The 23,720-nt window shown below is 42.2% G+C and overlaps 1 protein-coding gene across 2 annotated transcripts; it reads right to left on the bottom strand.

The window, feature by feature from the left end:
• Positions 1 to 6,951: 6,951 nt before the first annotated feature.
• On the bottom strand, positions 6,952 to 22,981 carry LOC114662717 (granzyme B(G,H)-like). Of its 2 annotated transcripts, none has more exons than XM_051935352.1 (5): positions 17,518 to 17,627; positions 17,042 to 17,198; positions 11,455 to 11,590; positions 10,350 to 10,577; positions 6,952 to 8,730 (listed from the first exon to the last, which is right to left on the bottom strand). In XM_051935352.1, exons 2-5 carry the CDS (start codon positions 17,137 to 17,139, stop codon positions 8,530 to 8,532), a joined length of 663 nt encoding a protein of 220 aa, XP_051791312.1. In that variant the 5' UTR covers positions 17,140 to 17,198; positions 17,518 to 17,627; the 3' UTR covers positions 6,952 to 8,529. The 2 variants fall into 2 exon arrangements, with proteins under 2 accessions (XP_051791312.1, XP_028672182.1); XM_028816349.2 differs by lacking the exon at positions 17,518 to 17,627 and adding an exon at positions 22,817 to 22,981 and having other exon boundaries at positions 6,954 to 8,730.
• Positions 22,982 to 23,720: the final 739 nt, after the last annotated feature.

Consider the following 23,720-nt stretch of genomic DNA (forward strand, 5'->3'; position numbering starts at 1 on the left):
TCAATTATCCAGCAAGCTAAACACCTTCATGCAATAATTCCCGGAACCACGAAGTGATGTAGAGAATGTTTAATTACAAAAATGGTGTGAAACTGTAAATACAAATACAAACAAACACTAATAAGTACTTGTATAAGTAACATAGAGTAAATACAGCAGCATTTATAACTAAGAGCTTAACAGCCAAAGGCTCAGTAAATTTATGTAATGAAATACAACATTTACTTTGACACTCCTTAACCAAAGTTACTTAAACAAAGACTGTAAAACTAGAAAAAAAAGAACTTACAGGGAATGCCTTCACAAGGGCTAACTAAGCAGGATGGCGAAGGATTGTTTGAGAGTACAAACACAGAGGTAATAAACACACCATGCTTACTGCTGCTGCACTCACTTCCTACTTCCTGCCTCCTGTCACATGGCTTCCTGCTTGCAGCAGTAGCATTAGGATTTTTATATTAGGATTACAAAGGTTTGCAAAAACAATTAGAACCAGAACACTCCCCGTCTGGTATCTTTAAGATACCACCAAAAACTGAGCCAAATACTTTAATCTGGTGATAAAAGAAAAACCAGTTCTGAAATAGGCCTGTAAAGGATTTTTGTTGCTCCTTGCTGAACTATCTTTATCTCGACCTTCCTTATTAAACCATCTTTGCTAGGAACAGCCTTCATTATTATTCCCATAGGCCACTCATTCCTCCTGACTTGCTTTTCCTTCAGAAGGACAACATCACCTTCTTTGATGTCAGGCCTTTTATTTTGCCATTTCTGTCGTGTCTGCAGAGTGCTGAGATATTCCGTTCTCCACCTGCTCCAGAATTCCTCAGCGAGGTATTGGACACGCTTCCATTGGTGTCTCAACATCTCACCTGTACCAAAGTTACTTTGAGACAGAAAAGGCGTGCCTATTTTTTGGGTGAGCAGCATGGAAGGTGTTAGGACATTAGGATGTTCAGGATCAGACGAAACAGGTACCAGGGGACGTGCATTAATTATGGTGATGACCTCCGCCATTAGCGTTGTTAACACTTCATGAGTAAGTCGTACACGACCAGACTGCAACAGCATGGAGTCTAATATGTGTCGTACCACTCCAATCATGCGTTCCCACCGTTTTGAGCTTAAGTGACTCTCAGAGGCATAAGTGGACAAAGAGTTCACTTCAGGTCGGATATCTACATCACTTTCTGGGTTGATGAGGTCAAATTTATTTTGTTCTTCTGGAATTTTCTTTAGTGGAAGGCGAAGGAAGCGAGGTCCAGTAATCCATGTTGAACTGGAAAGCTTGGAGGCTGAAATGGAGCGTGAACCATGATCAGCAGGATTTTGATCTGTTGGCACATAATGCCACTGTTCAGGTTTAGAAGACTGCCGGATTCGTTGCACCCGATTATTTACATAGACACTAAAGCGTCTGGATTGATTGTGAATATAACCCAAAACCACTTTACTATCTGTATAAAAACTAGTGGAGTTTAGCTGGAGATCTATTTCCTCACTGACGACTTCCGCAATCTCCACAGCTAGCACCGCAGCACATAGCTCCAGCCTGGGCACTGTAAGTTCAGGTCGGGGAGCAAGTCTTGCCTTGCCGAGGATAAAGCCCACATCTATTTGCTTGTCATGGCTTAGAAATTTGAGATAAGCCACAGCAGCAATGGCATTAACAGACGCATCTGAAAAAATGCACAGCTCAATGTGCAGGGCATTAGAAGGTGGAATAGCAGAATATATACGGGGTATTTGAATGCCTCTGAGGCACTGCAGCGAACTCTGCCATTGCACCCATTGTTCATGCATGCTTTCTGGAAGGTTGGTGTCCCAATCACTGCCGTGTCTCGAGAGTTCTCTAAGTAGTAAGCGCCCCCGGATAGTCACTGGTGCCAGGAAACCCAGCGGGTCAAAAAGACTATTGACCGTGGAGAGTACTCCTCTGCGGGTATATGGTCTCTCAGTTTCAGGTGCATAAAATGTAAAAATGTCTGACATAATATTCCATCTTACCCCAAGACTTCGCTGATCAGGTAGGTCATCCACAAACAAGTCAAGATTTTGTAGATCCTTAGCTCGATCTTCCTTTTTCTCCTTCTTGTGCAACTCGCCTTAGACCATAAATGGCCACAGCAGGTGAGGGACTATTACCAAAAACATGCACCCTCATTCTATGGTCAACAACCCTTTTGTCCTGGTCACTGTCCTCATACCATAGAAAGCGCAAAACATCCCTACAATCTTCTCGCACTAGAAAACAATGAAACATTTGCTGAATGTCAGCAGTAAGTGCAACGGGGTTCTTCCTAAATCTTATAAGGATACCCAACAGGCTATTATTCAAGTCTGGCCCAGACAGCAGCACATTGTTAAGGGAAACCCCTTCAAATTGAGCACTAGAATCAAAAACCACACATATTTGGGTGGGCTTTTGTGTGTGGTACACTCCGAAGAAGGGCAAATACCAGTACTCCTTACCTTCTTGAACCGGAGGCGCAAGCTCTGCATGACAGCTATCCAACATCCTTTTCATGAATTCTAGAAAATGAGCTTTCATCTCTGGATGTTTCTCAAGGGTGCGGCTTAGAGATCTAAAACGATTCATAGCATATACACGATTATTAGGCAATTGCCTACGTGCTTTGCGAAAAGGAAGTGGGGCCACCCAGCTGTTGCTGGAGTCTTGGAAGAATTCATTCAACATAGTTTTGAGAAACAAAAGATCTTCCATAGAAGGTGCAGGTTTGTGATCACTTTTTGTTTGGTAGAAAACCGATTGTCCAAGTTTCTCCCCATTTGCTCCAGTCAGATGGCTTTCACTGGGAATGCGGCAGAAGAGTTGGTGCTGCTCAGAAGGGATGAACCTCTCTTTGACCATCATATGGCTCTCGCATGGGTGAAAGAGACTTGGCCTGCCATTATCCAGGATGTAAGTTTTCATGCTAGTGACTTCTGAAGGCCTGTGTGTACCACCCAGGCACACATCACCAATTATTACCCAGCCCAAGTCCAATTTTTGGGCATATGCTGCATCATGGGGCCCATTGATCTGCTTACGGACTTTATGCACCCTTAACATGTCCCTTCCCAGCAACAGCAGAATTGCTGCTTCTGTATCACGAGGTGGTATTTCATGGGCGATTGCCTTGAGGTGATGGTGATTGTGAGCAGCTTCTGGAGTAGGAATTTCATCCCTGTTGTCAGGGATCATATCGCATTCTAGGAGTATGGGCAAAGGAAGACTTACTTTTTCATCTAATGACTCTATGATATAACCAACCGCTCGCCTGCCAGTAGTCTCAGCTATTCCAGAGCAGGTTTTCAATGTATATGCAGCTGAAGGTCCATCTATGTTGAAAATGTCAAAAAAATCTGGCCGAGCTAGGGACCTATTGCTTTGGTCATCCAGCATGGCATACATCCTCCTGCTTTTGCTGCGGTCACTGGCTGGATAAACATTCACAAGGCATATTTTTGCACAGGATTTCCCACTAAAGCCTTCACCACACACCTCAGTGCATTTGGACGTAATAGCGTCATCTGCTGCTTCTTTCTTCTCCCCGCCATGCTGTGCGAGGGGAGAAGGGGACTTGGACAGCCAAGGAGCTGGGCCTGGATGGAGGGCAGCTGAATGCCTGTCACTCTCACATTCAGAACATTTGACACTTGTTTCACAACATCTGGCAACATGTTTGGTTGATGCGCAGCATTTGAAACAGATGTTATGTGTTTTTAATATTCTTTTCCGTTCATCGAGGGGCATCTCTCTAAAGCCTCTGCACTTTCTCAGGGGGTGAGGTTTGCGATGAACTGGACATTGTCTATCTGGGTCATCATTGGCTGGGGAATTGGAACAGGGAGTAATATCTGTTTTGTGTACAGACACTGGCTTACGGGCATTACTGTGACTCTCGACGAATCTCTCTCTCTTGTTTGGGTTAACAGTGGAGGAGGGGAGAGTAAAGCTGGGGTCATTACGTGCCTTAGCTTCACCGCGTATGAACTGCAAAAAGAAGGAAAATGGGGGAAAGGTGACCTTGTGTTGTTGCTTATAGCGGGAGCCCTGCATCATCCACTTCTCCTGCAGCGCATATGGGAGCTTTTCTACTATTGGGTTAACACCTCTAGCAGTGTCCAAGTAGGAAAGCCCTGCTAAAAAACCATCTCGTTTTGCAGCCTCAACCTCAGACAGTAAATCACTCAGTTCCCTAAGCTTTTGGTGTTCTTTTGGTAATATTTTAGGAAAATTGTCCAGTTTTGCAAGCAGAGCACTTTCTATGGCTTCTGGTGACCCATAAATCTCCTCCAATCTCTCCCAAATGCGCTGCAGCCCAATAGACAAGTTCCGCACATTCGCTGACTTGATGCGACGCGCATGTTCTGCAGATTCTGTCCCAAGCCATTTAATCAATAAATCTATCTCTTCTCCCGCTGTAAGACCCAATGTCTCTATGGCATTAAGGAATGTGAATTTCCAGGCCAAATAATTCTCGGGCCGGTCATCAAACTTATTTAGTCCGGATGATATCAGTTGGCTTCGTACCAGATACCTTGCTAAATCTGATGAGGCATGGTCACGAGAGTGTCCAGCAGTTTCATCCATGTGGTGGTTATAACGACTGGGGCAAGGTGTTAGCACAGGCAGGCTCCGAGCACTGCTTGGCTGATTACTTAAAAGGGTAGGATGGCTCCTTTGCCTTAAAGGAGACTCTTTATTGTGTACAGTAGTATCTGCAGGATGACCTGATGCCAGATAGCTTGCTTCTTCTCTGGCTATATTTTCATCTGCTACCAGGTTGAGGACACACATGTCCGGAATGGGGCCATTATTCAAACATCCTTCCCTGAATGAATGCCTGCCGCTATGCTCATTTACATACTGTTCAGTACGCTGCTGTGGGCTCTGTGCTGGCAGTAACTGGGATCCGAGTTCAATTTCTGCGGCCTCTAAGTTTGCAACTGCAGCCTCCATCACAGCTGCTTCAGCCAGCGCAGCCTCTGCCTCTCTCTCTCTCTCTCCAGAGCATCTAACGTGGCTTCTAGACGGGCCTTTTCCATTCTAAGTTCAATCTCCTTCTTTGAAAAGGCAGCTCTAGCTTGGGCAGCTTCTGCCTTAGCACGTGCTTTGGCTGCTGCTACACTGACATTTGAAACAGCAGAAGATTTAGTCGAACGACAAGCAACAGATCTAACTTCCAATTCTTGAAGCTCCATTTTACATGGACAACTGGACAATGTAGTAACTGTAACTCCTCTAGCAATTCTTGAGCAAATTACTGCACTGTTATTTCTGCCTTAAGATGCCTTATAAGACAATGGAGTCAGAGCCACTGAACAATCTTGCTTGTAGGTCTCCCTTTTCACTGTACTGGCCTCACTGAATCTCCTGTTCAATTATCCAGCAAGCTAAACACCTTCATGCAATAATTCCCGGAACCACGAAGTGATGTAGAGAATGTTTAATTACAAAAATGGTGTGAAACTGTAAATACAAATACAAACAAACACTAATAAGTACTTGTATAAGTAACATAGAGTAAATACAGCAGCATTTATAACTAAGAGCTTAACAGCCAAAGGCTCAATAAATTTATGTAATGAAATACAACATTTACTTTGACACTCCTTAACCAAAGTTACTTAAACAAAGACTGTAAAACTAGAAAAAAAAGAACTTACAGGGAATGCCTTCACAAGGGCTAACTAAGCAGGATGGCGAAGGATTGTTTGAGAGTACAAACACAGAGGTAATAAACACACCATGCTTACTGCTGCTGCACTCACTTCCTACTTCCTGCCTCCTGTCACATGGCTTCCTGCTTGCAGCAGTAGCATTAGGATTTTTATATTAGGATTACAAAGGTTTGCAAAAACAATTAGAACCAGAACAGATAGATTTTGTAATGTAGCTGTTTTCTTTAATTCGTAATACAATCAGTCATTGAGCCCATTCAAATGGAGAAAAGTAGTCACTCTGCTGTTTGGTGTCATCAGGTGTCCCACACTGAACATGGACCAGAGAAAGCAATGGAAAGAGTTGTCTGAGGAGATCAGAAACACAATTATAGACAAGCATGTTAATAGCAAAGGCTAGAAGACCATCACTAAGCAGGTAGATATTCCTGTGACAACAGTTTCAAATATTATTAAGATGTTTAAGGTCCATGGGACTGTGTCCAACCTCCCTGGACATGGCAGCAAGAGGAGAATCAACCCCAGAAGGGTGCATAAGCATATTGAGAATGGTAGACAAAAAGCCATGGACAACTTCCAAAGAGATACAAGCTGAATTTCAAGGTCAAGATCCATCAGTGTCTGATCGCACCATCCTTCACTTTTTGAGTGACAGTGGGCTAAATGGAAGAAGACCCAGGAGGACTCTACTTTTGAAAGAAAGAATAAAAAAGCCAGACTGGAATTTGTTAAAATGCATTTTGATAACCACAATGCTTCTGGGAGAATGTCCTTTGGATATCCGCCTGGATATCCCATATATTTATTACCCAGTTGTGATGTACAGCTTATGAGTCAGCAGAGACAGCACCAAGAAGACCTGCAATCATTGCCTAACACTTTGCCCCTGGAAAACAACTTCTTTAATTCCCAGGAATGTACCAGGTCTGCTTATGTGGGGACTTGTTGATGTGAAATGAGAGACTTGAGTGAGGATGTCTTCAAATATTTTAGTAATTTTTATAGACAGTTATAAAAAACTTTGCTTATTTTGTAAGGCTAGTCTGCTTTTTCTGAATGGGCTCTGAAATTAAGAAGCTACAGTCAGTTGGAGGAAACTATTGAGCCAGACTCCCACCAGGTAGATCCATGTGTAACCCAATTCCCGGATGGCATGCTGCATTCATCTGGTAAAGAAGAAACCTTCTTCAACACATCAACAATACACCAGAGTACATCTTTGCATTCCTGTCCATAGACCTTTGATAAACTGTCCTTAAGCAGATTCAGCCATCTGGATAGCAGAAGCATAGGAACCAATGTGGCACTCGAGTTATAAACACTTTGGCCTATACAGTAGAGTCTGCCTTTCATTCCCAACCTTTGACTCAGTCTGTGACCCAGAGCAGCTCACTCAACCTGCCTCTGCTTTAAATAATACAATAAAGTGATATGGAATGGATCCACTTGAGGTTGCTGGATATCATGGCTGGCTTGTACACTGGTACTGTGAGTGCTGTGCAGAGTGGAGGCAGAACCTCTGCGTTTTTCCCAGTTGATTCTGGGGTTTGTCAGGGGTATGTTCTTGCTCCTACTCTGTTCAATGCTTGTATGGACTGGGTGTTGGGCAAGGTCATGGGGTCCAGCGGCTGTGGGCATCTGTTGGTGAAGGAACAATCACGGATCTTGACTTTGCTGATGATGCTTTGATCTTCGCGGAGTCAATGGAGGCTCTGATCGGGGCGCTCGAGAGACTGAGTGAGGAGTCTGAGTGTCTGGGCTTGCGAGTGTCCAGATAAAAAACAAAATCCAGGCCTTTAATGACCTCATGGGCATAGCCATCAGCAGTGTGTCTGTTTGTGGAGAGTGTGTCAACCATGTTGAGAGGTTTACTTACCTTGGCAGTGACATTCATGACTCTGGTGACTCTTCCTATGAAGTCAGTAGATGGATTGGGGGAGCATAGGGGCTCATGAGGTCGCTGGACAGGGGTTTGTGGTGCTCCCGATATCTATGCAAAAGGACAAAGGTCCAAGTCTTTAGAGTCCTGGTGCTTCCTGTCTTGCTATATGGCTATGAGACATGGACGCTATCCAGTGACCTGAGACTAAGACTGGACACCTTTGGTACTGTGTCTCTCCGGAAAATCCTTGGGTACCATTGGTTTGCTTTGTGTTAAATGAGCGGTTGCTCATGGATCCCTGAATGAGGCACATTACCTGCATTGTGAGGGACCGTCAGTTACGGCACTACGGCCATGTGGCACATTTCCCTGAGGGTGATCCAGCTCATAAGATCCTCATTGCTGGGGACCCAAGTGGTTGGACCATTTCCGGAGGGTGGGACTGGACCAAGTGTCTGCCCGGGGGGTTGCCAACTGATATCCCGAGTTATTTTATCGTGTAGTGAGTGCGGCAACGCACTGTACCAGTGCATGCTCCCCAACTTGACTTGACTTGACTTAAATGCTGTTCACTCTAGAAAGGCACTATATAAAACAATTAAGGCTGACTGTTTTTTCAAGCACGAGCCCATGGTTTTGGATCTCTTGCCTGTCTTTCAGGATCCTTACTTGGGCTGATGCCTTGTGTCCATTTAAAAGCCCACACAGACTAAGGATCAAATAGACTCCTTAAATTATTGAATTTGTTTACTCATCAATGTCTTTTAGTATGTAAATTACTCATCTAACTAACATCACTTGGCTTTTGACAAATTCTAATTTCCTATCAAGCTTGTGATGCTTTCTCCTGATCACAAGTACAGCACAAATAAAGATTTCAGTGCATAATTTAAATATTGCAAATACAATTTCAGCTTGATTTCATTTTTGCTCTTCTTCTTACTGCTGAGTGACGACATCTAATCCCGCCGCAGGGTGACACGATACACAGATGAGCTGGTCTTGATTTTTCTTTCAATCCACTCCCTGTAGGCTGACACGCTCGCGTAGATGTTTTTGTTCTGAGAATTCTCATAGGTGTTAGTTCCAAAGGACAAAATCCCAACAGCGGTGGGGATTTTCATGTTGTCTGGACAAACCAGTGGACCTCCAGAGTCTCCCTGAAAATAAAAAAAGAGCACAGGCTTGAATGTCATGAATGTCTGAGCAATCGTGTGTTTGTGCCCAATAATACATAATAGTGGGCATAGTAAGAAATAATGATTTCATACATATTTACACCACTTTGACCTTCATTCAATCCTCCCATGTAAAAAGAATACATAAAATTGACCTCATCTGACTCTAATGCACTCAAATCTAACTTTCACTAATTTTTTTCAAATGATCCAATATGCATATCTAGAAGTAAGTATCTTGTGATCTCCATCCCATAGTCTGATCAGCTTGTCATGTTGCCTGTAATGGAATTCTTATCAGCTTTTTGAGGTTTGATGACAAACACGTAATCCTGGATTTCCCACCATTACTTTGTAGATTTGCTCGTGAGTTGTAGAATGTCAAATGTGCAGCAGGTTGCTGTCACGTTCTTCTCAGGTGGATGTGGATTTTCCCTTTGGTATTCTGGTTTACCTCCTAAATCCTTAAGACACAAGCACCAGGTTAACTCTAAGTTGGCCATGTGTGAGTGTGATTGTAGATGTAAGTGTAAGTGGACTCTGTGATGGACTGGCACCTCATCCAAAGCTGCCCCTGACACCGCAAGGGTAGACTTCATGCAACCACAACCCTCATTGGATTACATGCGTTTAAGAATGTTATGTTTTGTGGACGTCTTATGAATGTTGACTGCATGTTTGGTTTTGCTAACTGAACAATTTGGTTGCAAATTAGGATCACTCAAAGATTTTAGACCCATAAGTGTTGCCCTCTGCCACCCAGATGCTTATCTTGGTTTTTATGAGAGAAATTCTATCAATGGCTTCTACTACTGCCAACTTCTCATTAAGAATAATGTACAAATGCGCCAGGTATGTTTTCTATCTGTTATCTGTACCCAGTGTGAGGTTTTTGAGACCCCAGTTGCACGGTGTGCTGAAACTCTATCAATGCAGGTAGGAACTGCTTGTCTATCGGCAAGGCAACTGCAGGTACGTAGCCTCACTTCGTAACGCGCCTATTCGGCTGAGGGTTGATGTGGGAAAACAGTCTAACCTGACCACTGACCTGGCATTGTTACTGCTTGTTTGCTGTGTCTCTGTGTATTAAAGTGGTAGCTCCTGTTTGAATAAAGACCTCAACTGTACCAGTTTTGAGGAAAATAAAACTGGTTTTCCTGAAGCCTGTGCACTCAGTGTCTTCTCTTGGGTGCAAAACAGTGACTCGTGGGTCGCATCATGTTATCAAATTCAGTATTTCAGTATCCAAAAGTTCATCCTGGTGGAAACAAATGCTGGATTGACCAAGGGTTGTTTATCACACTCACAGACATCCATATTCATTCACAACATACACAAAAGTAATCTCAACTGAAGATCACAGGTGTATGAGAAGTCATCCTGGCAGTATAAGGTGTTACATAGGAAATAACCCTGGATAGGATGCCAGTCTACTTCAAAAGACAAAGGGAGAACGTGCCAACTCCACAGAGTATCTACTGTGCAATAACTGGGCCAGGAGGTGAACACAGTATGCTGGCTTCATGAGGACCCAAAGCTAACATCCACCCCATAAAAGGATAAACCTTTGCTGCAGAGTTTGTGTAAAAGAGAACACTCACCTCACAGGCTCCTTTGATGCCAGCGCCTCTGGCACAGATCTGTGATGCAGATGCACAAGGTGCCTGGACCTTCACCTTCACCTCCCTGAGCACACTGCTTTCCTTCCCATTTTCAGTGGTGAATCCCCACCCAGCCACTGAGCAGATGGTGCCAGGCCAAACGGGTACATTTCTCTTTGGAATGCCAATTGTTCTCACTTTATTTGTTAGCTTGGCTTTATGCTTCAGCTGTTTCAAATAAAAAGTAGTTAAGAGTGCCATCCGTGTAAGTGCTCATCAATCACTCCTACCACAGTTGGAATTTACTTTTAGGGTGACAAGTCTCATTTATCCAAAGTCAAAGGCATTCCTAAAAAACAAATGTCGTATCCACTGAAGGAAAGTGTAAATAAAAATGTGTGCTAATAGTCTGTGTAGAAAACAGTGGCATGTCTGCATTAAGAGCCAATGGGGCACAGCCCCACCAGAATTTTCCCAGAATACGTAATAATTATATTACTATATAATCAGATAATGAAACTAGAGTTGATTTACGGCAAATTTCGCTCATTTGAGAAAGACACCTCGGGGCTGATGCCACACAAAATTCATTCAGAGTTTGGCCATTAGTCCCAAATGTGTTCTGACGGCACAGTAGGGGGATCTTTTTTTGTTTATTTTGCATGGTTTACTTTAAATAATTTAGCAAATAAAAGTTAATCACAAGGAAATTGCAAAAGCTGTCATTCAATCTCAGATATTTTACACAATGCCTTTATTGAGCTAGTTAAACTCTCAAACGTTACTTCTGAAGTGGATAATAATAATAATACTTTGCATTTATGTAGCGCTTTTCTCACTACTCAAAGCGCTCAGCAATTGCAGGTTAAGGGCCTTGCTCAATGGCCCAACAGAGCAGAGTCCCTTTTTTGGCATTTACGGGATTCGAATCGTCAACCTTCCGAATGCCAATGCAGATCCCCAGCCTCAGAGCCACCACTCTGCCTCTAGGGATGGGATGCCTGCCCATTTGAGAACTGAGCTTCAACACCACATCCAGGAGGTTTTAAGCAGAAGCTCTGCTAGTGCTTTCCACCCGCCCCTCTGTGCCCACATCGGCACTCACCTTCAGCAGCATGATGTCATTTGCCAGGGTCTTTCGATCATACTTTTCATGAGGAATACTTGACTGTACAGGTATCATCTGTCTGGACATTTCTTTTTTGGAAATATTATGAGCTCCCAGGTAGACAATGATTTTCCTGTTGAACAAATCAAAAAAGCAGGTGAGTTAAGGAAGAATACGGGGAGTTGGCAAAGTGATAGGTGCATTTGGTAACAAAACTAACATAAAAGGTACCAACTAACCTCTTAGGATGGCTTCTTAATTGAGGATATGAAGAAATGTTAAAACCAGCTATGTACCTGTTATCTGTAATCTCTTACCTGTCTTCCTGTTCATTTTGTATCCTGCATATTAAAGCCTAGGAACCTCTAATGGAAGGCTGCTTGATGATTGCAGATGTCATTAACTCAAAAATTGCATCATCCCATGTCCTCTTGTGCCTTTAAGCTTAACAAGGAATGGACAATCTAGCGTCTTGGGTACATTAATAACAATCAGACAAGGAGACACTACATTTAAGCTTTCACCTAAATATTATATTTATTTGCATTAAAACCCATAACAGCAAATACTACCAATACAAAGAAGTATCTAACTTGGGTGGGTTCATTTTCATTCAATTTTCATTTTTAATTTTCATTCAATTCCAAATGTCAGTTCACAGACAGCTTCTTTACTTCAGTTACAAGTTATGTATCCATACATCGAAAACATGATTTGCCAGAGACAGAGCCCCTTGGAAAGTGTTCAGCAGCTAAAGAGCAGTAGATAGCCAGCTCCATGAATGTGTCCGTGTTTTTATCTTAAACAGCAACTGAGCTGAGCTCTTTACAAAAGTGCCAGAAAAACTAAAACAGAACTGGGATACTGTTTTACATTCCATCCATTATCTAACCCAGTATATCCTAACTACATGGTCACAGGGGTCTGCTGGAGCCAATCCCAGCCAACACAGGGCGCAAGGCAGGAAACAAACCCCAGGCAGGGCGTCAGCCCACCACAGGGCACACACACACACCAAGCACACACTAGAGACAATTTAGGATTGCCAATGCACCCAACCTGTATGTCTTTGGACTGTGGGAGGACACCGGAGCACCCGGAGGAAACCCACGCAGACACGGGGAGAACATGCAAACTCCACGCAGGAAGAACCCAGGAAGCAAACCCGGGTCTCCTAACTGCGAGGCAGCAGCGCTACCCACTGCGCCACCGTGCCGGCCAGAAAGAAGTCTTTTAAAATATAATGTTTAATAAAAAGGCAGCTGCTTTCCCTTCTCACACACAGGAAACACCTGTCTAACTTGTTTTCGTCTCCATTAGCATAGTGCACACTGACAGTTTCTCAGAAATGTTACTAAATCATTATCACAAGCTCAAGGTTCTTTTCATATGGGAATCAAAGGCTGTGTTATGACATGCTGGTATTGAAGGATTACTGTGAGGAAAATAACCAGGAGGCGCAGTAGTTACATGAGACAAGATCATAGTTAGATGAAAATTGGTCAAAGCCAGAAAAAAAATAAAACAAAAGAGAAGGTAACCAAAATATGAAGGCAAGATGAGAATCAGATGTCAAATTCAAATAAAATCAAGCTTTATGGTTCTACGGGATAAATAACTATAAAATAACCCAAAGTCTATGATATAATAAAACACAAGTGTCTATGCTTATAGTCCCTCAGAGCAATCTGATTGGTCAGTTTGGCTTTTGGTGACACGATCAAAAGAGGAAGTGAGATGCACAAGGAAGAGTAAAAGCATACAAGACATGCAGAAAAGCATTGGCTTCAAAGGCAGCAAGTATCAAAGCAGGCAGGGGGTGATAAAAACGTTTCGAAAATAATGACAGAGTCTGAGAAACAGGCTTTACGGGAATGTGATCAAGAAAAGAAGCACCCATGAAGAAACATTAGTAAAGGCATAAGATGCATGCTGACAGAGTTGAGTTGAAAAACTAGAGTATAAAACCAGATTTGAGGGGAGAAAGGAGCTTCAAAAATAATAAGTCTGAGTCTGAGAAGCTGGTTTTACAGGAAAACGCATGAGAGAAGGAGCGCTGGTGAAGAGACGTTTACACACACGCAGATACAGTGGAGAAGCTCTAGAGGTACAGATAGAACAACAGATAGCAAGCATATTTTAATTATTCCAACACCTGTCTTTGACAGAGTACCCTGCATTGCATACACATAAAGTGTGTTAATTAAGGTAGATTGCATTTTTTAACTAAGCAATATACAGTCATGACTCGGTTAACAATGACGGAGCATCCATAGAAATACAATAAATGAAATCAAATAACATTGAAAAGCCATAAAAAGAGTTGGTCATATTGCAGTATTAATACTGTTATTAATGATTTATTATTAATGTATTTTAATAATTATTATTAATTTATGTGATGTATGTATTATGCTAACGTTAGGTTTGTTTACTTGAGGTTAAGTTAGTTTGGAGTAGGTTACAAAAGGCCAGGTAAATACTTGATACGTCATCAATTTCAGTTCATGCATCAGTTTGGTAAGAGGGAGTGAGTGAGGGAGTGAGCACATTTATAGATTTTCTGTCCAACCCCTAGAGCCAATAGGGTGTCATAGTACTTAAAGGCTTCTGATACAAGCCAGTTTCAAACAGCCATAGTTCAGACCAATGGGTGGATAGAACATCTTCACACCTGCCCCCCAAACCATACAGTATGTTAAGGTAAAGCTTGGCAGTTAGGCAGCCTGGCTTTGTGTGGGGGATGAAAGAGAGACTTTAGCAAAGAAACACTTGCCAAACTGGTTTGAGGCACTTCCCCCACAACCCTATCATAAAATTCAAAGAGACCCATTCCTTAAAGAGTGTGTGTGTGTGTGTTTTGGGAGTGGGGGTTTGTAAACATTAATGCTTCTCACTAATGCAACACTAATATTACATTGCTTTGCCTAAGTTCCAAATAAAGACATGCAAAATATTTATGAACTTATATGCAAAAATCTCACATCACAACACAGGCACAGGTTAATGCCTACATTTTGTAACATTTATTACTAAAATATGAAAAAGTTTCTGTTTTAACAATGTGTTTACACAGATTACTGTAGAAACGGAACACCCATGAAATGCGTGTGTTCCAAATAACGATCTATTATTTCCACTCTAAAACTCCACTTCACTCCCAGATAATCAATCAAGGCATGAGCTGGGAGAAATTCGTGAACGTTCTAAGTCGGTGGGGGGATGGAATAGCCGGCTGCTGGCAGCTTGTCTTTATCAGCACATTTAGAGGACAAAAGACGCTGGCGGAGAGGTGTGAACAGATTTAAGAAGCAATTTAAGGTGTGCCGGATCTACGAGTTTTTTCGTAGGCTCTAGTAATTCTAGTGTTAAGGCCTATCAGCTAAAATCCATCTGATGAAAAGGTTAAAGTATTTCCATACAAGGATCATTGCCCTGATGTCACAGTAGTCTTGCAGGGCCAGATGACTAATAAATATGTCTGGAATAAACCAGGAGTAAATTGTGCTGAAAAGCGAGTGAGAAACAATTAAACAGCTCACTGAGTGTCGCATTTTTAAACCAATCCAATGCCTCATGAAGGCGGCACTCAAAGTAGGGCCGGTGATGTTGAACTGCAAAGAGCAGAGGTGCTCTCATTAACTTGGTCCAACAGACAGAAAGCTTCTAATTACAATAAACTGTCTACAGCCAAAAAGACACCTAATTAGACCCCTATTGAGCACATAAATGTGTGTCTCGTGTGTGGAGAGCACATTGCATGCGTTAAAAATGAACACAGGGTAAAACCTCTCTGTACAATCTGATTATATGTATGCATTCAGAGATATCAATGGACTAGATACTTGTCAAATTAAATAATGCCAAAATTATTAAATGCAAAACTGGATGCACCCCTTTGCAATCTGATGCACATGGATGCAGAAAAGGTGGTACAGACAACCCAATGAAAAGGGAAAACAGATATCCTACCTTGGGCAGTGAGATAATATGTGATGTTACAGGGCTTTGCAGGGTATACTGACCCCTAACCCCCAAAGCCCCTTGTGGCACACCAATGAACAGTCTTCTCTGTCTTTGTCTACATATTATAGATTGATTTTACTTTTTAGGAATTTGATATTTAAGTGTCAAAATAATAATAATAATAATAATAATAATAATAATAATAATAATAATAATAATAATAATAATGCATTTTATTAATATAGCACCTTTCCCAGCAAAGTAAATCTATACTTAAATGTAACTAATTGTGTAATTACATTATTGAATTATCTCACAGAGTGGTGCATGCTATCATTTGTTTTTTCTTATTTTGTTATATTTACATTACATTATTATCTTCCATGCCCTGTGTTGAAGTGGCAGTCTGTTCTAGATAGGTTGCTCTTTTGAACTCAATGCCACCATGCATGGTTGAAATATGTCAGTTTAGACAATGGAGGGATATTATATTGCATAGCTTCATTTAATTTTTTTTAGCTCTATGGGTTGTGCTGTTATGTGATGCAGGCGTTAGTGTTGTTGCCTCACAGCTTCTGAGTCACGGGTTCAAAACCTGCGCACAGCCTGCTATGTTTGAATTAAGTTTTTTTTTTTTCCTCCTCCAGATGCCTTGCATTTTAGATGAGTTGGCAACTCTCATGGTGAATTAGAATGCCCTCTGACAGACTGGCACACTTTTGACAGTTGGCTCCTGCCTTACATAAGGTGATCTTCTGGATAAGCAGGTTATGAAATATGTGGAGTAACTTTCATTGTATGTTTGTTTTGGACTGCATATCATTTCTCATCTCCATACAGCAGTGTATCTTAAACTGTGGGACACAAGACATCTATATAAATAAAATGTATTATTATTATTATTATTTTCATCTCTAACTGGGTCTCGCTGAGTCTTGAATGACAATTGAAGTAAATGAGAAAGGGTCATGAATGGTTTGTGGAAAGCCCCACAATGGGTCACTGCTTGCACAGCTGTAACAAACTCCTCCGGATGACGGTCGGCGGTAATTCTCTAAGGGGACCCCGATAAACAGCTCAGTGCTAACTTGATTTATGGTTCACAAAGACAAGCAATAAGCAAAACTGGGTAACAAGGAAAAAAAAGAGACCACTTCCTGCTTTTCCTAAATATAATGAAGCTTACCCTCTGACTGACTAGCACCCTGTGAAGAGCTGCTTCCTACCTTGCATCCAATGCTCCCAGACTAGGCTCCTGCCCCCACCATGACCCTGACTTGGATTAGGCAGATTGATTATGTTAGTCATTACTACTGCTATAACAGAGATTACTGAATTTGCTTTGTGTCACCTGCTCAATAACTAATACACCATCATACTCTGACAAGGTTGCCTTCCTCTTCCTTCCAGCAACCCAACTAAGTAGAGCAAGCTGGTGTGAAGCCTGTGACGTGCTCATCTGCATGACTGTGAACTAGAAGTATGGGATCCCTGTCAGATCCTCTGGCGGATCCATTGATATCACCCTCTGATTTTGGTTTTAATTAAGAAAACCCATATACTACCCCCCCCACCCCTGCCCCCCCCCCCCCCGACCCCAAGCCACTGAGGAACTTACTCTTTTTTGCAGTGAGCAGCTGTCAGGACATAGTTAGGGAGAATTAGGAACCCTCCACATATGAACTTCTGTGGTTTCCCAGCATACAAGGCGGCCATGTAGGGAAGGCTATGAGGTTTGACCTCATGTCCATCGATGATCTTGTCTCCTGAAGCACCTGAAAGGGTGAAAAGGTGAACATATGAGGAAGAACAGGAATATGATTTCAACATCCATGCATCCAACTTGGCTCAAGATAATCTTCAGCTTGATTAGGACAATTGTTATATTGCTGACTTTTGGGACCTGTGTCCCAGAGCTGGATTAATGGGTGGATGATTTGATTTTAGATCATTTGTCATATGGTATGCCTTCCCCAAAATGACTGTACAGACACTTCCAATTTAGAAGCATACATTTGTTACAAGCTTAATGTTTGGCACTGCTACCTCATAGATCCAGAATCTTGGACTTGACCCCTTTCTCTGTTTACTTACTTTGTGGAGTTTACATGTTCTCCTCATGTTTGTGTGGACTTTCTTCCAGATATTTTGGATGTACTTCTGCATTGGCAAAGGCGTACAATATGTGTGAAGTTAATCAGCACCAATAAATTGGCACCTTATTGGTGTGCCTGTGAGTGGGCCCTGTGATGGCTTGGAGTTTTCTCTGGGGTCGGTTCCTGCATTGTTCTGCATGACTCTGGGGTCAGCACTTGGACTCTGAATTGGATTAATTGGGCTTGATTATCTTGTATTTTTATGACTTTATTGTATAATGTGTGTTAGACTGCCATTTGTTGTTGTTGCACATAATGGAGTGAGCGAAGGTCTGCATCAGCGTGCATCTACAAATGAAGAAAAAAATTGAAGGTTAAATCTAGGTGTCACACCTGATGAGGATGAAATAGATAAAACATTCTGCCTCTTATTTTCTTTTCATTTCATCATGGAAATAACCGTTGGCTGTTGAAAGTAATATCAAGTTAACGTCACATCCTACATATTGTGCTTTCTCTTTTATGTGAAGTTTGGATGTAACTCTCAGACCAAGTCTTGTCTCATGGCAGTAAAATTTGTTTCAATTCAGTACATTAGTTGATATCCAGGACCCACTTCACCAAATTTTAGGGTTGTCCCGAGCTGGCACACTGATGGCAGGGTACCCTCATGAGCACTCTGGGCTAATTCAGAGTTCAAAAGACACTTTTGTTATAACACAACATTCTCAATCTCCATCAATATAATCCAGGGGAGTTGTACTGGGTGCAAGGCAGGAACCAACCCTGGCAGAGGCGCTAGTCCATCGCAGTGCCTTTTGATGTGGTGCAATCAAAATCAAAATTTGGTACTTTATTTTGAGCTTTGAAGGTCCAGAGTAAGTTATGCAGCTCTTTGTCATGAGAGCTCGTCTAAGGCATTCATCTGGTCTATCCAGTGTTTTGAAGATCTTCTGACCCTCGACTTTTCCTCTCTACTGAGTACTGCCTCCTGAACACTGTAGATTTCCAAAGTGTAGGAAGGTTTGGGCATTCTTAGTGGATTGTCTCATCTGGGCATTAAGATCTCGTACTATGGGAGTTGTCCAGGGTGTTCTCAGAACTGGCCAAATACCCAAATCTCAATTCATATCTGCCTGCTTTGTAGTCCAAGTGTCAGCTGCGTATGTTGCAATGATAGAAATAAACAAATGAACAAGTTTGAGTCTAGTTGCTTTACTCACAGCTACGTTTCTCCATTTTTCTGTGAGCTTGACTGTTCCTGATATGTAAGACTTCATATTTCTTCATCATCACACCTCCACCCTTTGTTGATTGTGAGGGAGCCAAGAGAGTTAAACTGGTTTAGACTAGATAGAACATTTTCCTCCAAGCAAGGAGGAAATTTGTCTTTTTACAGAAGCTCTTTAAAGAAAAAAGATAGATACTGTAAATAAATACACACAAACACACACATACGCACTATTGTCAGAATAACAAAAAAGGAAGAAAATTAAAAAGAAAGAAAAACTTGAGACTTGGCACAATAAAGTGGTGGCTCTGAGGCTAGGAATCTGCACCAGCAATTGGAAGATTACCGGTTTGAATCCCATAAACACCAGAAGTGACTCTACTCCATTGGGCCCCTGAGCAAGACCCTTAACCTGCAATTGCTCCATGCTGGGTATGATGTTAATCTGCATCCAGCCATGCAGGTAAGTCCTCCAACTGACAAGGAAAACGGGGGGTTGGTGAAAGGATTGACACACCAGGCACTGTAAAAAAACAGCACACTGTCCCAGTGTGGTGCTGAGGTGTCACCCGTTGCACAGCTCCACTCAGAACCAACAATAAATACGATAAAGGTGTATTCCTTTTGGTATAAAGGAGCCCCAATAGTGTTCCTTGACACACTTCTGCTGAATGATTCGTTGGCTGAAAGTCCTCAGTGTCAGTGTGTCAGAGAGAGGATGTGCAGCGTTTTTCATAATGGCACTCAGTTTTGTCTTCATTCACTCCTTTGCCCTCCAGGGAGTCCAAAGTGTGTCCCATAACTGAGCCTGCCCTTTTAATTAGCTTGTCGAAGATGTGCAGAAAGTCACTACCCACATTAAAGGAACAGTCTACTAAGAAAAAAGAGTCTGCTCTGTCCTCTCTTACTGTATATACTGTACTTCCTCAGTGTTATGAAACCAGTCCAACCTGTCACTAATGGGACACCCAAGACCACCTCTACATCCGCTTCCTCAGTAGTGACCATACATAGAAGCTCTTTAGTGTTGCTAAAGTCAGTAACCAGTTCCTTGGTCTTGTTGATGCTATGGTCAGGTCAGGTAAGGTTGGGGAGCATGCACTGGTACAGTGTGTAGCCGCGTCCACCACATGATGAAACAGCTCGGGATCCTGGTTGGCAACCCCCCAGGCAGACACGTGGTCCAGTCCCACTATCCGGAAATGACCTTCCATTTGCCGCAACCAGGTGTTATGTGGGCGTTCCCTTCTCCTGGTCGAGCCACTCATGTCCTCAACAGTGAGGGTCCTGCGAGCCGGATCCCCCTTGGGGAATCGCACCACATGCCCGTAGTGCTGTAAGTGACACTCCCTCACAGTGCAGGTAATGTGCCTCATTTCTAACTCCATCAGCAACTGCTCATTCAACACAAAGTCACACCAGCGGTACCCAAGGATTCTCCGAAGAGACACAGGACCACAGTACCAAGTCTTTGTCTCAGGTCACTGAATAGCGTCCATGTCTCACAACCATATAGCAAAACAGGAAGCACCAGGACTAAAGACTTGGACCTTTGTCCTTTTGCAGAGATGTTGGGAGCGCCACACACCCCTTTCTGGCAACCTCATGACCCCCATGCTCTCCCAATCTGTCTACTGACTTCATAGGAAGAGTCCCCAGAGACATGAATGTCACTGCCGAGGTAAGTAAGCCTCTCGATGAGGTCGACATTCTCTCCACAGACAGGCACACTGCTGATGGCTGTGACCAAGAGGTCATTATAGAGGTCATACTTCCTTAGAAGGCTGGTGTCCTTCAACATCTGCAATAAGATGCTGCAGATGTTCTATCAGACAGTTGTGGCAAGCTCCCTCTTCTACGCAGTGGTGTGCTGGGGAGGCAGCATTAAGAGGAAAGACGCCTCACGCCTGGACAAACTGGTGAGGAAGGCAGGTTCTATTGTTGGCATGGAGCTGAACAGTTTGACATCTGTGGCAGAGAGAAGGGCACTCAACAGGCTCCTATCAATTATGGAGAATCCACTGCATCCACTAAATAGTATCATCTCCAGACAGAAGAGCAGCTTCAGCGACAGACTGCTGTCACTGTCCTGCTCCACTGACAGACTGAGGAGATCGTTCCTCCCCCATACTATGCGACTCTTCAATTCCACCCGGGGGTGGCGGGGGGGGGGTTTAGGGGGGGGTTTGGGAGGGCAAACGTTAACATTTAACATTATACAAAGTTATTGTCTGTTTTTCACCTGCATTATTATCTTTCTTTAATTTAATATTATTTATTGTATCAGTATGCTGCTGCTGGAGAATGTGAATTTCCCATTGGGATTAATAAAGTATCTATCTATCTATCTATCTATCTATCTATCTATCTATCTATCTATCTATCTATCTATCTATCTATCTATCTATCTATCTATCTATCTATCTATCTATCTATCTATCTATCTATCTATCTATCTATCTATTATATAGTGCCATTCACATCTATCTATCTATCTATCTATCTATCTATCTATCTATCTATCTATCTATCTATCTATCTATCTATCTATCTATCTATCTATCTATCTATCTATCTATCTATCTATCTATCTATCTATTATATAGTGCCATTCACATCTATCTATCTATCTATCTATCTATCTATCTATCTATCTATCTATCTATCTATCTATCTATCTATCTATCTATCTATCTATCTATCTATCTATCTATCTATCTATCTATCTATCTATCTATCTATCTATCTTAAAGGCCTGGATCTTGGTTTTTATCAGGACACTCACAAGCCCAGACACTCAGACTTATCACTCAGTCTCTTGAGAGCCCCAATCAGAGCCTCCATTGACTTCACAAAGATCACAGCATCGTCGGCAAAGTCAAGATCAATGAACCTTTCTTCGCCAACAGATGTCCCACAGCTGCTGGACCCCACAACTTTGCCCAATACCCAGTCCATGCAAGCATTGAACAGAGTAGGAGCAAAAACACAACCCTGATGAACCCCAGAATCAACTGGGAAAAACACAGAGGCTCTGCCTCCACTCTTCAGAGCACTCACAGTACCAGTGTACAAGCTGGCCATGATATCCAGCAACCTTGAGGGGATCCTGCAAAGTCTCAGGATGCAGACTAAGATGCAGACAATTGTTTTTGCACCAAGAAACAAAGTTCTCCACCTGACAATGTTCTCTTCTGTGTCATCCTACTTATTGATATACTGTACTCCACAAGTGCAAAATCATTTGAGAATTTCTGCAAGTGACATGACTGGTCTGGTGTTTTATTTATATTCTGAGGTATACGGAGTGAAGAGAAAAGGAGACAGGTCTGTTCCTTGTGGTGCTCCAGTGTTGCTCACAGTCCTTGAGTCTCACATACTGAGGTGTGCATAACAGATAGTCAATTATCAGGACACTTTAGGCTTATCCACCTGCACATCTCTGAGTTTACCCCTTAAAAGAGATGGCTGGATGATACTTAAGATACTTCTTTTGATAAATCAAAAAAATAAATGTCAAAGTATATCAAAGCCAGTTACCTCTCTTACATGTCCTTGATTATTATAGTCTCAGTTAAATGTCATCACTTTTGATTTGCTAGTTTAAGACCAAATGCTTTAGGTTTGTTTACACCCACACAGGATCATTTAAATATCACCAGTTGCCTAAAACCCTCATGTCTTTTGGAGAAAAACCCCTGCAAACACACATGAAAACTGCAAGCAGGCAGTGATTTGAACCCAAGCCACTGGATCCATGAGCCAGCAGTACCAGCTGTACCCACACCACCCTTAACTTATTAACTAGGCCAAAACAGGTGCGGGCATTGAGGCTTCCAATCACTAGCATGGCTTTTGCATAAACGAACTCAAGAGCATCAGCCATTGAGGCTAAGTAGCCTTAAAAGAAAATGCTGCAAGCTGGTGCACTTCTGAACAATTCTTCTGGCGGGCTTTCCTTACATGATTGTTAACATTATTAACTAACATTAAAATAACATTATTAGATAATACAAATCCATCACTTAGTAATGAACACAACTGTCTGTCCTCCCTTCCCCTTTACCTGCTAAGCTGAAGCAGATGGCGACAATGGCACTCCAGTACTCCACTTGCATGGCTCGTCGCCCGAGTATCTTGACAGCTCACCTGCTCAAAGCCTGTTTTCATACTGGAAGTCAGAGCAGAGGCTTTAGAGTGGCCCCAAACCACAGCTCAGGCAGAGAGGAGGAGGAGGTGACAAGACAAACATTTTCCTGCCAGTTACTGCTAATTCAAATTTTTTATTTTACAGTAAAATTTAAAAAAATGTTCATGGTCAATAAATATTAAAATTTATGTGAATTAAGTGACTTGGACTTATCAAGATGTACAGTAAATTGTGTAATTAATAAATCAATTGTGTGCAGGACATGAATTCTTTCGCAGGTCTATATCTGCAAATGTATAACATAAAAAAAATAAAGCAGTCAAACATGATTTACTCTAGGAGACTAAGATACTGGCAATGGGTATTGTGCAGTATATGATAATGTGCAAAAATAATGTAATTTAGGCAACGGTGATACATGATGCTCTTCAGTAACTCATTGATAAAAGAATGGATGGACAGATGGATGGATGGTTGGATGGATGGACAGATGATTGGACAGGTGAATATGCAGGTTGTCTGATTGGTTGAATCATTGGATAAAGGCATGGATTGATAAGAAGAATGTGCGGCAATAAAATGGATTGGTGAATTTTTTGATTGATAAATGGATGGATGGGTTTGTAGATAGATAAAATAGTAATAGATGCATTATTGGATGAATAACAGAATGGATGAATTGATGGCTGGGAAAAGTTGGTGGATGGTCGGATGGATTATTAGGTAATGGATCACTGCATGGCTGGATGGATGGATTGTTAGATCTATGGGTGGCTCTATAGATGGATGAATTTTGGTCTGGGAATAAATGAGTGATTAA

The sequence above is a fragment of the Erpetoichthys calabaricus genome, chromosome 12 (assembly GCF_900747795.2).
Source record: "Erpetoichthys calabaricus chromosome 12, fErpCal1.3, whole genome shotgun sequence".
Taxonomy (NCBI): Eukaryota; Metazoa; Chordata; class Cladistia; order Polypteriformes; family Polypteridae; genus Erpetoichthys; species Erpetoichthys calabaricus.